Source organism: Megalobrama amblycephala, linkage group LG7 (genome assembly GCF_018812025.1).
Source record: "Megalobrama amblycephala isolate DHTTF-2021 linkage group LG7, ASM1881202v1, whole genome shotgun sequence".
Classification (NCBI taxonomy): domain Eukaryota; kingdom Metazoa; phylum Chordata; class Actinopteri; order Cypriniformes; family Xenocyprididae; genus Megalobrama; species Megalobrama amblycephala.
In genome coordinates this window covers 36,211,810-36,226,495 of record NC_063050.1, presented here as the reverse complement: position 1 = coordinate 36,226,495, position 14,686 = coordinate 36,211,810, and the positions used below count along the sequence as shown (strand labels likewise).

Here is a 14,686-nt window from a genome sequence, read left to right as displayed (position 1 = left end):
GTGTGCAAATTTACAAAACTTCAGGGCTTTCCCAACATCCCAGTTTTTTTTAGAAAGGAAAATTTAAAAGATAAAATTAGGAGAATTATGAAGATTATTTGAATTTTGTGTCATTTACTGCCATTTTGTGAATATTAAGTGATCATTTAATAATCAATAAAAATAAAAAATAAAATAAAATTTAGTCTGGTAACAAGTATTTTAAAATGCAATATAATATAATTACAAGTAGGCTATACAGACCTATTTAATTTTAGGAATGTGATTACATAATCTAGATTTCATATAGGCTAATCTGTTACCCAGCACCTTCAGAAATTATTCTGCTGTCTAATGTGTTGCTCAAGAAATATTTCTTATTAATACAAAATAAGGCATCGTGGTTTAAACAGTTCATTATTCAAAAAAAGGCATAAAAAAAAAGAAAGAAAAAAAGAACATGTTGTGTGCCCACACAGAGGCTGTAACGCTTCATACTCCAGACCAGTTGGTGGCAATAGTACACTATGGGTGCCAATAAACATCACTATAAGAAGAGGAACACAGTGTTTACCGTACGTGTAGTGGGAGGTTTTTTTTTTTGTTTTAATCATCGTTTGTTTCATTTTTCTGGATGTGCTCAAGCAGGTATTAGTCCCAAATTCACTTGGAATTGAAAGTGTATTGTTGTTTCTTTCCTTTAATTTATTTTATGCAATTATACAGATTGTAACTATTGTACATCTCTCTGAGTTGTGGAATGCTAAATAGCACATAACTCGGTTAAGTTACTAAGAACACTATTATTATCCAAGGATGTTCATTTAACTGACCTGAAAATGAGAGGGCATTCAGTATTTTAAAGCTTGTATTCTTTCTCTTGTTTTTAGTCTCAAAGCAGCAGCCCCATCATCTCTCAGATATTTCCTCTTTAGCAGAGACTGTGTTAAAGATGAGCAAACCAGTCTACTTTACCAGAGCTAAAGAGGAGGAAACTCTCTGGATAGAAAGAAAGAGAGAAGAAAAGCAAACACTTACTGGGGAGGAAGCCAGACACTTCTACCAAACCCTGCTACAAGAGAAAGATGGAGAAAGGCCAAAAGAGGGAGAAGCAGCAACCATAAGGAGAGTGAGAAGAGGAGCAGGTAGAGATGGATATAAGAAGTAGATTGAGAATTATCACAGCATCTAAAACTGATCTGCACTGTTTAATTTTGATTTTGTTTGCTTCTTTTTTCACCTGGTCACAACTCAGCTGAAGTTGGAATCCTTTTTTTGCATGATTTAAAAAAAGTGGTCAAATGAAAAATCTAGTTATCAGCTGACACATATTTGCTACATTGATACAGCTGATGAATGATAACTGATAAAAGTTAGAATAATAGTGTAGCGTTATGCAAATAATGAGTAACACTGTTTTTTGAAACAAAGCTTATGAACATTAACATATGACCACCAATATTTACACATCTATTATTTGTAAATATTTTATAAGAATCAGCTTTCTTACCATATTTTTCTTTAAGTATGTTATCATTTGCAGCAACAATTTTACAAAAAAAAAAGAAAAAAAAAAGGGAAATGGTCATGAAAAACTAAATTATGCTTAGATGTAGTTTCTGTAATTTATTTTAAAATTCTTTGCAATCTTTGCTCTTGTTACTTCATAACTGTTAGAACATTCGTACTGAAATCCTTAATGGATTTTTCCATTTGAAATTTGTCTACAAGCATACAGTATATGATTAAATTATTAGTATTTTTCCATAAATAGATTGCAAATAAAATTTAAAGTCACGTTGATATTTGTTGTAAATATATTTACACAATTAGTGGTACAGTGTGGCTTCTACTAAACTTCCTTTTGCATAAATAGACCTTATGTAGCCCCGCTCCTGCTAAACTATCATCCGCATTAAACATTACAATGCTCATGATAACTTTCGTTAACTCTACACTTTACCAGCTAATTACTCTTCCACAGCAATGCCATAGAACTATACAGAGCTATCCCAAAACTGTAAGGTCTAACACAATACTAAAACACAATACTAAATATGGCTGTATTTGGTCTTTCTGGCGCATACGATCTATACAGTACTTGTGCTCTCCAAAATTCTATGCAGTATGAGTATTCTGCTTTAATAAATTTAATCTTTGCATATTTATAATAATTGTAGGTGTTTAAGATGCAATACTCCATAGTTTTAACATGATCACCCATTATCTTTTGACATGAGGACCCAATCGAAGAAGAAGAGAAGCACAACGACAAGAAGCTTCTAATAACCAACCGGTCAGCACCTCAGAGCGTGATGGACACGCACTCCTCCGATGTGCCCAGGAGGGCAACACTCGGGCCTTGAAGGACCTCTTGCGGCGTGGCTGTGATGTCAACTTCCGTGATGATTTTTACTGGACGGGTGTGATGTGTGCAAGTAAGGCAGGAAAAACAGAGGCTGTCCGGCTGCTCCTGCAACACGGCGCTGCTTGGGTGGGAGTGGTGGACAAACAGGTGCATAACATCAAATTCTGAATAAATCTCTCTGCCTCTTCCTTTCTGAAAAAGTGGATGATTTGCTTTTTTCCCCCCATTGGCTTATACTTATTTAGCAATTTGTCAATATGGTCAGTTGATTGATAGTGGAGTGAAGATAAATAGATCAGATTGTACTGTTGGCCAGTCTAACTAAATTAGTGTTTTGATAATTATTTTTATCTGATTATGATAATTATGCAATTGAAATATCAGTTACACATTAACGCCCCTGGAACTGGGAAAATAAGAAAAATAAAGCTAATATTATTAATAATAATATGATGTTATCTCTGGGAGGTGTAGTAAAACAAAAATTGTAATTTTATGTGCTTTTGTCTTTTTTTTATTTTTTTTTATTTACAGTTAGTAATTTTAGTGCTTCATGTTTAGTGTTTTGTTTTAGTTTGTTTTTCATTTAATATTTATATTTTATTTTATTTTGTCTTTATTGCGCTTTAATTTTAGTTAATGATATTAACCCTTACTGTGCCACTGAATGGATGTCAAAAAGAGAAAATGTGAACATTTAAAACGAGGGAAGTGAAGCATTTACACAATACGCTGATATTCATAAAAATGACTTTAAAAGAGTTGTATGTCTTTAAGCTAAACTAATTAAGTACACTGAGATGATCCCTAATGGAAACTAGTCCTGCTGCTTCAAACTCAAAATCCTGTAGAAACACCATTGATATTGATGTAATAGTTTGCAAATCAATTCCTAAACATTATCTCTGGTTGTTTCTTGTTTTGTCTTATTACCTCTTGTTTTGTCAACTTACTTTTTTCTTTCTCTCTCAGGGCAGAGATGCTCGGGATCTGGCCCTGGAGGCAGGTCACCAGGATGTAGTGAGAGAACTGGAGCAGTTTAGTGTGTCAGAGATTACACACACACCTACTACAAACAATGGAGACAGGTTAGATGGTTTACAGTTAACTTGGTGTCCAGATGTCCAAGAACAGCAGAAATTCACACTTAAGTATAGCAGTTATTATTATCATTTACATGCATGGTCTTAACTCAATTAGGCTTAAAGGGGTCATGAACTGCATTTTGTTTGTTTGTTTGTTTTATATTGTTTCCTGGGGTACACTTAATGTTAGTATGCTTTTTACATCAAAAATTTGTAGAATTTAGAAATAAAAGGCATTTTTGCTACCCTGATTTTAGCCCTCTGATTATGCTCTGTTTTAAGGGGCGTGTCTGCTGTGAGACTTCAGTGTAAAAGCCCACTGCTGTGATTGGCTAACATCTTTCCATTTTAAATAGCCAAGTGTTACTCTCTCTTTAGTGCGTTTTTACTATTACAGCTTTTAAGGTTAACTAATCATGAAAAGTGCTGAATTACATTTAGATATATGGCATTATATTTAGATCATGGCATGAAAGGCTGCAATGATGAACAGCCAACCACAGAACTTCGGTAAAGTTGGTTTTGTATTCACACATTCGGACATCCGTATTCAATAGCCTTGTTAATCACACTACATTGGACATTCAGTGGACATTCACAAGTAAATATGCCATTAAAACAATACTTGCCTATTTTGGTCGACTGTGAAAAATGTTGTAAGTTGACAATCGTTGGTTGTCAATATCATGTCGCTGCTTAAAATTCGCAAACATTAATTTATTGCACATTTATTGGAAAGTCTGAATTTATCAGAAGTCCGAATGTGCGAATATAAAACCAACTTTACCGAAGTAACCACAGACATGTTGCTGAGCGCATGAAAGCAGTGATCTCGTAATTGAATCTCAATTTCTGCACACTAACGAATGCTTCCATCATAGCTAACTGTGCAAATGCGATATAAGAGATTTAATGAATAAAACGGGAGTTTTGGTGCAAGTGCAGAACTCAGTCACTAAAACTCGTGCTGTTTGATTGACAGCTCCAGCATTCTTTGATCGCTTTCTTTATATAATTAAATCACAGTTTAAATAACAGATTATTTTCATCCTACTTACAGAAACAACGTGCAGTTGACCATTTAGTCACTGGTTTGATTTACTGACATACAGACAAAGAATATCTGACTATATGAATCATTACATATCAGATCAGGCATTAGAACAGTATCTTCATCTCACTAACAGGCCAGTGGGCGAGGCTAACATTGCAATGATGAAGTAGGCAGCGTTTCACCCATCTAAGATAGGCACATTCTAGGATCAGTCGTTCGCTGGGCCTGGTGTCAATAAAAACTTTTATGGGACTAACAAGTTTTTAGTTTTCAGTTCTGAAACTCTGACCTCTTATACAGTGTCTCACAGAAGTGAGTACACCCCTCACATTTTTGTAAATATTTTATTATATCTTTTCATGTGACAACACCGAAGAAATTACACTTTGTTACAATGTAAAGTAGTGAGTGTACAGCTTGTATAACAGTGTAAATTTGTAAAGTGAAATAAAATGGACTGAAAATTGCTAGTTGAATTTTATAGGTTGTATTTTTAAACAGAATGAATATTTTGGAAGTGAAATCTGAAAGGTGAATATACATTACTGAATTTTTAATAATGGAAATGTGTGTGAAATATTTTTAATTGAAATATTGACAGCTTAAATATACAACCATGTTGAATTTCAGCCCATAAAAATGCAAGCCTTAAAAATACAATGCATCTAAATGCAAGCACAGCTAATGTAATGCATTTTTTTTTTTCAGTTAGTGCAATTCAACAAGCTTTTTATTTCAAAAACATTTGGGATTAATTTACTTCCATACATGGAGTTCACCAGAGCTTCACAGGTTGCCACTTTAGTCCTCTTCCACTTCTCCACGATGACCTCGACCTTGTGCTCCTCCACCTTACGTTTAAGGATGCCCCACAGATGCTCAATAGGGTTTAGGTCTGGAGACATACTTTAGCAAGGTCATACTCTGGAGTTAGGTCATACTTTAGCAAGGCAGTAGTCGTCTTGGAGGTGTGTTTGGAGTTGTTATCATGTTGGAGTACTGCCCTGCGGCCCAGTCTCCGAAAAGGAAAAGGATCATGCTATGCTTCAGTATGTCACAGTATATGTTGGCATTCATGGTTCCCTCAATGAACTGTAGCTGGCAGCACTCATACGTCTATTTCCCAAACAAAACCTCTGGATATGACGCTGAGCATGTGCACTCAACTTCTTTGGTTGTCCATGGCGAGGCCTGTTCTGAGTGGTACCTGTCCTGTTAAACCGCTGTATGGTCTTGGCCACTGTGCTGCAGCTCAGTTTCAGGGTCTTGGCAATCTTATAACCATGTTGAACTTCCAGTGACCAGTATGAGAGAGTGAGAGAGATGACACCAAATTTAACACACCTGCTTTTCATTCACACCTGAGATATTGTAACACTAATGGGTCACATGACACCGGGGAGAGAAAATGGCTAATTAGGCCCAATTTGGACATTTTTACTTAGGGGTGTAGTCACTTTTGTGGCTAGGGGTTTAGACATTAATGGCTGTGTGTTGAGTTATTTTGAGGGGACAGCAAATTTACACTGTTATACAAGCTGTACACTTACTACTTTACATTGTAGCAAAGTGTCATTTCTTCAGTGTTGTCACATGAAAAGATATATTTACAAAAATGTGAGGGGTGTACTCACTTCTGTGAGATACTGTTTATCAAAAGCTCAAGGAAAAGTTGATTTCTCAATTCATTACCCCTTTTAAAGGTACACTATGTAACTTTTTTTTTTTTTTTGGTGAAAAATTAACACAATTTGAATGTCAACACATCATTGTTCCTTCTTCCAAAAAGTGTTTTTGTCTTACCCTGATTCACTATGGTAAGCCTATTATAAGTGTGTATATTTTAGACCTAGCGAGTATTTGTGTACATGTGTCACTCGCCCATGTGTGTCTCTTCATAATCGTAAATAGAGAAAAGTTGCTCTAGCTACTTTGTATGTATGGTGTGGGAATGGCATAAGTTAATGTCACAATGATTGTGAAAGTTTGATAGAGCATGGTAAATCTCAAACCACTGGGGAATCACCCATTTAAAAAAAAAAAAAAAAAAAAAAAAAAAAAAGGCAGAACAGAGGAGAGTCTGCTGGCAAAAAGAGAATGCAACAGAGCTCGTAATGAAATGAGAATCAACATAGGCTTGGCTTTTTGGAATTTAAGTGTCCATTATGGGTATAATAATACTGTAACATCTTAAGCCAGTCAGCTTGAGATCCTTTCAGTCCAAACTGGTTTTATCTCTTAAGCCTTGTATTAAATGTTTCATGAGCGGTGGGAAAACCATATTCATCCGCACAGTCAAGCAGAGCCTAAGCACAACCAAAACAATGTTCTTCTGCAAAATACATGCAGTTTTGTTTTTAACCGCTAGAGGGCAGTTAAAATTTAGGCCTACATAGTGTACCATTTAAAGTGTTATGAAACCCCCCTATTTTAGCCTGGTCGTTCACACAGCTGAGTTAAAGTCTCTAGAAATGGGCGTTTAAATCTGTGGAAAAGTGGGAGAGTAGAGGGTGGGAAAAGGGGAGAAAACAACCAAAACAGCACAGACCTGCAGCACACTTATTATATTGACAGATTAATATTAAAGTATGAGCACGGAGAAGAAAAAACGGTTGTATCAGTGTCCTTATTTGCATATATATTTTATTTGAAGACGTGATTAAATGTATAACCACATACACGGTACCTGTTCATGTTTAGATTATGTGGAATATGTCTATAAAAAGTTGAAACACGCTTACTCCAGTCCTTATAGGATGGACTTTGATCCACGTTGCGAGCGTTGTTAAACTTGTTGCGGTATTCCGCGCATAAACCGTTGTCATGCACACTATATGTTGTTACATGTTGTTTGAATTCTCCACTGTAATGCGATCTCATGCGTAATACAGCGCAATGATTGGGTTGAAAGAATTCATCATTCTCATGAATAAATGCAGAGTAGCGCTCAGAACCGGGTGACATGGATTTGTGCCCCACTTATTATTAAAAATGAGTGCTTTTAGTGTTTTCAGTGATGTGCAGCCTGTACATATCGGTTCACATCTCAAAAAAAATGTGTTCTGGGGTTTCATGACCCTTTAATAAGCCGACAGTGCATGTGGTCAGGGCCAGATTTACCTCCTATTGTGACATGGGCAAAAGGAAACCCTGCCCTGCTGTCAGTCATATGACCAAAACTGCTACTTTTCAGAAAATGGAAAAAAATACTGTATTTAAAAAAAAAAAAAAAAAAAAAAAAAAAAACACTTTTGTTGAAGTTGATATTGTGGCTTTTTATATGATCATATATGTCATTATATTATTAACATTTTGCCAAAATCAAGCTCAAATGAAGTTACAAAGTTTTTGACCAGCGAATGTCGTGTTTTTGTCATTAGAAGAGCCGCATCTGAGGCAATAAGTGCATCGCATTGCATTTTCATTACCTTACAGGTTATAAAGTTTGCACTGCAAAGAATCCGAGATGATACCGACAGTCTTTTACCGACAGTTTGAAGAGGAGTTATGAGTTTAGGCACAAGCTCTTTTTAATACTTTTCATTGGTTTAAAATGTACAAAACCCACAGACAGATGTAAAGGGTGATCAATAGTAATAAAAAAGAAAAAGACAATATAGGACGTTTATATGATACAAGGTTTCTACCTAAACGTGGCAAAATTTTAAAGGTTATTCATTTAATATTAAACTAAGTGAAATAATAATAATAATAATAATATAATATTTAAAAATATATATTATTTCTCCTATTTGTAATTGGGCCCGCCCCACTGGATGTGCAAACATAAGCACATGCCTAGAATGCCTATGCATAAATCTGGTCCTGCATGTGGTCATGTAAATGCATTAACCAGTTTTCCTTTATCAGAGTAAGGTCATAAACGGCTTCAGTATAAACCAGTCGACACAGCTAGATGTTTGACCCCGATTTCGCCTGGCATGTTAACACATTAACTTGCATTCTGTCGGTTTATCGCAGTGTGCATGTGTGATATGTGACAGGAAAGCATCCTTACTGTGGATTTAAGCACATCCAGACAGAGCAAGTGTTTTGCGGTGGGGGATTAGGAAATATCACAAACACAGTCTCTTCCTTGAACCATGAAAATATAAAAAATTTTCTCATTCGAAATGATACTGCTTATTTAACATCAAAATTTACATAACAAATGGAATACTCAGTCACAGTCATGTAAATGCAGTTTACTTGCATTGACAGGTTATTGGTTTGCATGTAAACTGGGACAATGGTTTAATTCAAAAAGCTTTTTAGGAGTTATCAGCATATCAGTTTGTATGTACAGTAAACATGCTCAATGCTATGCTTTTTATCTGAGTATATTATTTCCCATGTATAACATATTTGACATGATGTTCAATTATATTTAGAAAAGGCAAAAATATGAAGTACCCTCTAAAATTCTGTTCTAATAAGTCTTTTTTTGTCGTTTTATACTTATGTGTGTCTGTTTCCACAGTGTTCATTCTCAGTGGTGTAATGTGTGTGCTGTGCATTACACAGACAGTACTGAAGCACACAACAGATCCACACTGCATCAGTTCAGTGAGCTCCGCCCCCCAGCCACCCCTCAATACTGCCTGCCTTCTTCCAGCACTAGCTATAAAATGATGCTCCGCTTGGGTTGGGACCCCTCCTCTGGCCTTGGACCTGTCCATTCCGGCCGCAAAAATCCAGTAAGCACAGTACTAAAGAGAGATCAGGCGGGACTGGGATATGGTGTGACCCCACAGCCTAAAGTCACTCACTTCAAGGCCAAAGATCCTCAGGCAGTGCAACACTTACATAAGGAAAAAAGACTGAGACAGGAGAGAGAAACAACGGTCAGTGCCAAACAACTTAAGAAGAAAGAAGAGAAAGACAAGATATGGGAGAGAGACTACCGTTCTTCATTTAACTTTGACTTCTGACCTACCATGGCTCTTGTGTGGAATTTCATGACACAAACTTCTTATTTTTCAGTGAAAATTCAGTGTTTTGTTTGTTTGTGTTTACTTTTCTGAAAATGCTGAACAAACTGTTGCTTTGGGAGTAACATTTTATTCAGCCTAAGTGGTGTCTTGGGGGGAAAGAGAAAAGAGTATAAATGTGTTTACAGAGGACAACACACTTGTCGGACAATAAATAGGACCTGGATGACACTTAAAAAAGTGGTCAACAAATTACATTAATATAATTGGATTAGAAAATATGATTAAACTCATGTTTTTTGTATTTAATGTCATCAATCTCAAATTTTGATTTATCTTTTGCATTCTGTTTTAATACATTCGGTTCCTGTACTTTCTCATGACACTCTTTACACATTAGAGTTCAAACTTCTAATTTATTTCTTGTAGTAAAACTGGGTGATGATATAGATTTTTAAACTGTTACGATCCCTAAGGATCTAGGGCAGGGTTGTCCAAATCCGGCCCAGGGATACATTTCAAACGGTTCGCAGCTTATCTATTAAAAAATATAATATGTGAACTGCCCATACAGTGTAAAAAAAAAAAAAAAAGGACGACACACCTTCACTCTCTTCCAGTGTAGTAAGTGAAACCACCAGTGTGCCAATATGACACTGGCTGCGTTCCACTCCAGTTTTAGACACGCTCTCGTGAACTTCCCTAAGCACTTACCCTCGAGGGAATCCCTGCCGTCATTTTGAAGTGTGTTCCACTTCATAAGGTGGACGAGGGAAGTTTATATAGACAGACCCTCGCTCCCTCGATTTTGACCGAGGGAGTATGTACACTTCAGGCAGCTTAATGTACCACAATGCAACACAATTGTGACGTCACCACATATCGCGTTTAATTTACCCCACCACAAACAACTCTGATATATTATTTATTTATTTTTTTATATAATATTTAAAACACACATATATACATATGCTGCAATAAACAATTTGGTAAGGGGAAAAAATTAAATAATTAATCTACTCCATAGTGGATTTCCAAGTGATCAAGGGCATAGGACGTTCCAATTCAGCCCATTGCACAAGTTCCGCCAGTAGTGGGCACTCGTGCAACGTAAACAATAACGTACATCCGAGTCAACAAGACTGAGTGAAGTTAGCGTGGGAAGGTCATAAAAAAAATGAACTGGAATGCAGCCACTGACATCTTCAGTCTCGAGTCTGCGCAATAGTGAGTGCAAAGTGGAGCTGTGATATCAAGCCCGCCCTCAGTCCTACAGAATTGGTTAATACAGTTTACTGCAGAACAACACATTGGCCCGGTTCCACAGACAGGGCTAGATTAAGCCAGGATTAGGCCTTAGTTCAATTAGGACATTCAAGTATTTTTTACAAACGTGCCTTAAAAAAACTTAACATTAACATTATTGGTGTGCATCTTGAGACAAAACAATGGCACTGACATATTTTAAGATATGGCAGTGCAAGTTGCTTTCAGTTAAAACAGCTCAAACATGCATTTTAGTCTGGGACGAAAGAAAGTAAAGTTAAAGCTTCAATCTCTTCCCGAAGATCCAGAAAAAAATTTAATTGGTGCTTCAGTGACTACTTCGCTCAGAAGGCAGGAACACACCAAGCCGATGGTCGGCCGATAAAGTTTATTGAAAAGGCGTCGGAGCTCCTCGGGCCATCTGATCATTCTGATTGGCTGTTCAGCTACTGTCACCTGCTGGTAGGGAAAGGCATTTCATCTTACGCAGGCGCAGAACGGACATGCTACTTGGTCGTCGGCTGTTGAGCATTGGTTTGGTGCGTCAGGGCATCTTTGGACCCAGATGCTGCCGACGTGAGCCAACCCCGCAGTCTGCTTTCATCGCCTCTAGTTCATCGGCATTGGCTTGGTGTGTTTCTGCCTAGAGACATGTCCATCATGATGTCAAAACCCACTTTTTATATAGCATCAAATTAAATAATAAAAAAAAATAAAACCAAACTAATTAAAAAAAAGACCACTTGAACTAACATCAACATGATAAAAAACTGCCTACAATGTCAGAAATATTTGATGTGTAATTTGATTGTTTAGTTCAGGGATGGGCAACTCCGGTCCTGGATGGCCAGTGTCCTGCAGAGTTTATCTCCATCCCTGATAAAAACTCACTTGCCTATAACTTTCTACTAAATCTAAAGACCTTGATTAGCTGGTTCAGGTGTGTTTGATTAGGGTTGGAGCTAAACTCTGCTGGGCAGTGGCCCTCCAGGACTGAAGTTGCCCATCCCTGGTTTAGTTTGTCTCCATTGCATGGAGAAGGCGGGGTTTATGACCTATACTGCATCCAACCACCTGGGGGCGATCGAGATGCTTTGGCTTCACTTTTCAGGACTTTGACATGTTTAGGCCCGCCACACATAATTATTGCATTATAATATTGAGTAATATTCTTCAAAATAAGATACTAGTAACATGTTACAGCCATGGATATGCCAAATCATAACAACCAAGAATCTCAGCTGGAAAAACACTGCACCTCTCAAGCGCCCCTAGCTGGACATTAGGGTTAGGCAGCAGGCATTTTGTTCAGCTGACTAAAAAAACTGTGGTGGACATGTTAATTTAATATTTATTGTTAGGCATATGGCCTATTAGTCTCTATTGCATTTATGCAATATAATGGAGCCAAACAAGAGAAGGGAGTCCAGAAGGCGGGGATTATGCTAATTGTGAATGAGTGCGCACGCGCGCCCTGTTTGCAAATAATTGGAATTCATTAATATATACACGTTTAAATATCAAATCTGATGTTTATAAACACTTGTGAATCCGGAGTTGAGTTTTCGGGAAGGTCAGTTTTAAGCGCAAATTATGAATGAGGCCCAATGTGTTTATAGATTAAATACCATAAACAATATTGTTACTTTTTCTCATGGTAGTGAGGTGCCATGTGTACTTTTACCTGTGGTGATCTAAATGTATGATACTATGGAAGACCAGTTGTTAAAGGGTTAATTCACCCAAAAATGAAATTTCTGTCATTAATTACTCACCCTCATGTCGTCCCAAACCTACAAGACTTTCTTCTGCAAGATTCTTCTTTGGAACACAAATTAACACATTTTTGATACAATCTGAGGGTTTCTGCACCACACATTGGCAGCAACGTCATTGCACCTTGAGAAAGGTAGTAAAGACATTGTTAAAATAGTCCACGTGACTACAGTGGTTCAACCTTAATGTTATAAAGTGACGAGAATACTTTTTGTGTGCAAAAAAACAAATTGTTAAAAAAGTTTTTTGTTTTTGCACACAAAAAGTATTTTCCTCACTTTATAAAATTAAGGTTAAACCACTGAAGACACGTTGACTATTTTATATATAACGATGTCTTAATACCTTTCTGGACTTCAAAAGATGCAATGAAGTTGCTGCCAATGGTTCCGAGACTCTCAGATTTCATCAAAATTATATTAATTTGTGTTCTGAAGATGAACAAATGACTGCTTAATGACAGAAATTTCATTTTTTGGGGGTGAACTAACCCTTTAATTTTAATAAGAGTAGAGTTTTAACTCATTAATATCATTCAAATTTTATCCTTTAAAAATTAGGTTAATTTCTACTGTTTGTGTTAATGAAAATAAATTTACATCTGTGTCCCAACTCAAGCTGCTGCTACTGTCAAATGCACATTTTCAAAAGACAAAACATCTAAAATATTAATAATATTTACTTGATCTCAAATGTTAGTCTGGAGCAGTGTTTGTGTGTTAGTTATGCCCTACAAGTGTCTAGGTTTTTTTTTTTTTTTTTTTTTTTTTTTTTTTAAGAGCAGAACGTAATGGTGGTATTATGGGGAAATGGGGTATACTGTGTTTAATGGGTTAATAAATCAAAATTATTGGTCTTGTTTAGTGCTTTTTGCTTTCATAATATTTTATATTGATATATATTGTTATTTATTTATTTTTTAATTCATTTATTTTTTGTTTGTTTGTTATATGTGACCCTGGACTGCAAAACCAGTCATAAGGGTCCATTTTTTTGAAATTGAGAATTATACATCATCTGAAAGGTGAATATATATAAGCTTTCCATTGATGTGTGGTTTGTTAGGATAGGACATTTGGTCGAGATACAACTATTTGAAAATCTGGAATCTTAAGGTGCAAAAAAAATCAAAATATTGAGAAAATCGCCTTTAAAGTTGTCCAAATGAAGTCGTTAACAATGTATAATCATTCACAAAAATATTTTTTTAGATATTTATGGTAGAAAATGTACAAAATATCCTCATGGAACATGATCTTTACTTAATATCCTAATGATTTTTGTCATAAAAAAAAAAAAAATCTAAAAATTGACCCATACAATGTATTGTTGGCTATAGTTACAGATATACCCGTGCGACTTCTGACTGGTTTTGTGGTCCAGGGTCACATACAGGAGTAATTTTTTCTAACGAACAATGTAATTTAACTTTTATTTAATTTAATTTACATTGAAGGGGTGCATACAACATATTTGTCCACCGGAAACTATAGTTGCCGCACATTCAAATACATTTTTTAAGAAAAAAAAAAAAAAAAAAAAAAACCTGGGGAAAATAAATGCAGAACATGTTAACATAGGACACTATTAACATGACTGTATGCATGAAATCATTCAGAAAAATTTGGGCACAAATGGGTTAAAGATGCTCAGTGGAATGAATGCAACATTTAAGTGAGATGCAGCTGTTGCGGTGTGAGGGAGAACAAACCAGACAAGGGTTGTAGAAATAACCCGATGTTTATTGACACGGAGAAATTAGACAATACAAGAAAAACATGAACTCAATAAACAGGAAGAAAAAACGAGGGTGTCGCCAAACAAAAGAAATAATCAAAACAAAACCCCATTAACTAGCGCCCACGCCCCTAACTACCAAAAGTAAGATGCAAGTTAGAAACAATATCGAAAACTTCGGCGTATGCGACGCCCTTAACTAAAGTTTAAGCTACTACATAACCAAAAATACAAGATAAACAAAGTAGCCTACCAACACTGGGTAGGGCTGTACATATCAAAGGGATCATTACTTGCCAATCAAGTGGTTAACAGATAACGACGTTCACACCAGCATACGAATGCGCACATACAATGAACATGTGAAGCTTGTAGCACGTTCTAACTCCATCAGGTTAACTATTACACGAGTGCATCAAACAACTCACAGAAATTCTGTCTCAATAAACCACAGACTAAATGAACAGTTCAAAGGCTGGCTTGCTGGCTG

General features: G+C 36.2%; 1 protein-coding gene across 1 annotated transcript; it reads left to right on the top strand.

Annotated features, from left to right (window-relative positions):
• Window positions 1-496: 496 nt before the first annotated feature.
• Window positions 497-9,721, top strand: gpank1 (G patch domain and ankyrin repeats 1). The gene is made up of 5 exons (XM_048197254.1): window positions 497-627; window positions 870-1,124; window positions 2,220-2,494; window positions 3,320-3,435; window positions 8,967-9,721. The coding sequence occupies exons 1-5, from the start codon at window positions 507-509 to the stop codon at window positions 9,415-9,417; spliced, it is 1,218 nt and encodes a 405-aa protein (XP_048053211.1). The 5' UTR covers window positions 497-506; the 3' UTR covers window positions 9,418-9,721.
• Window positions 9,722-14,686: the final 4,965 nt, after the last annotated feature.

Excerpts from the sequence above, each read along its gene's own strand:
- gpank1 (XM_048197254.1), top strand. The coding sequence starts at position 507 with ATGGGTGCCAATAAACATCACTATAAGAAGAGGAACACAGTGTTTACC. Across the intron at positions 628-869 it reads TTCTGGATGTGCTCAAGCAG|TCTCAAAGCAGCAGCCCCAT; the intron begins GTATTAGTCCCA and ends TCTTGTTTTTAG. Across the intron at positions 3,436-8,966 it reads ACTACAAACAATGGAGACAG|TGTTCATTCTCAGTGGTGTA; the intron begins GTTAGATGGTTT and ends CTGTTTCCACAG.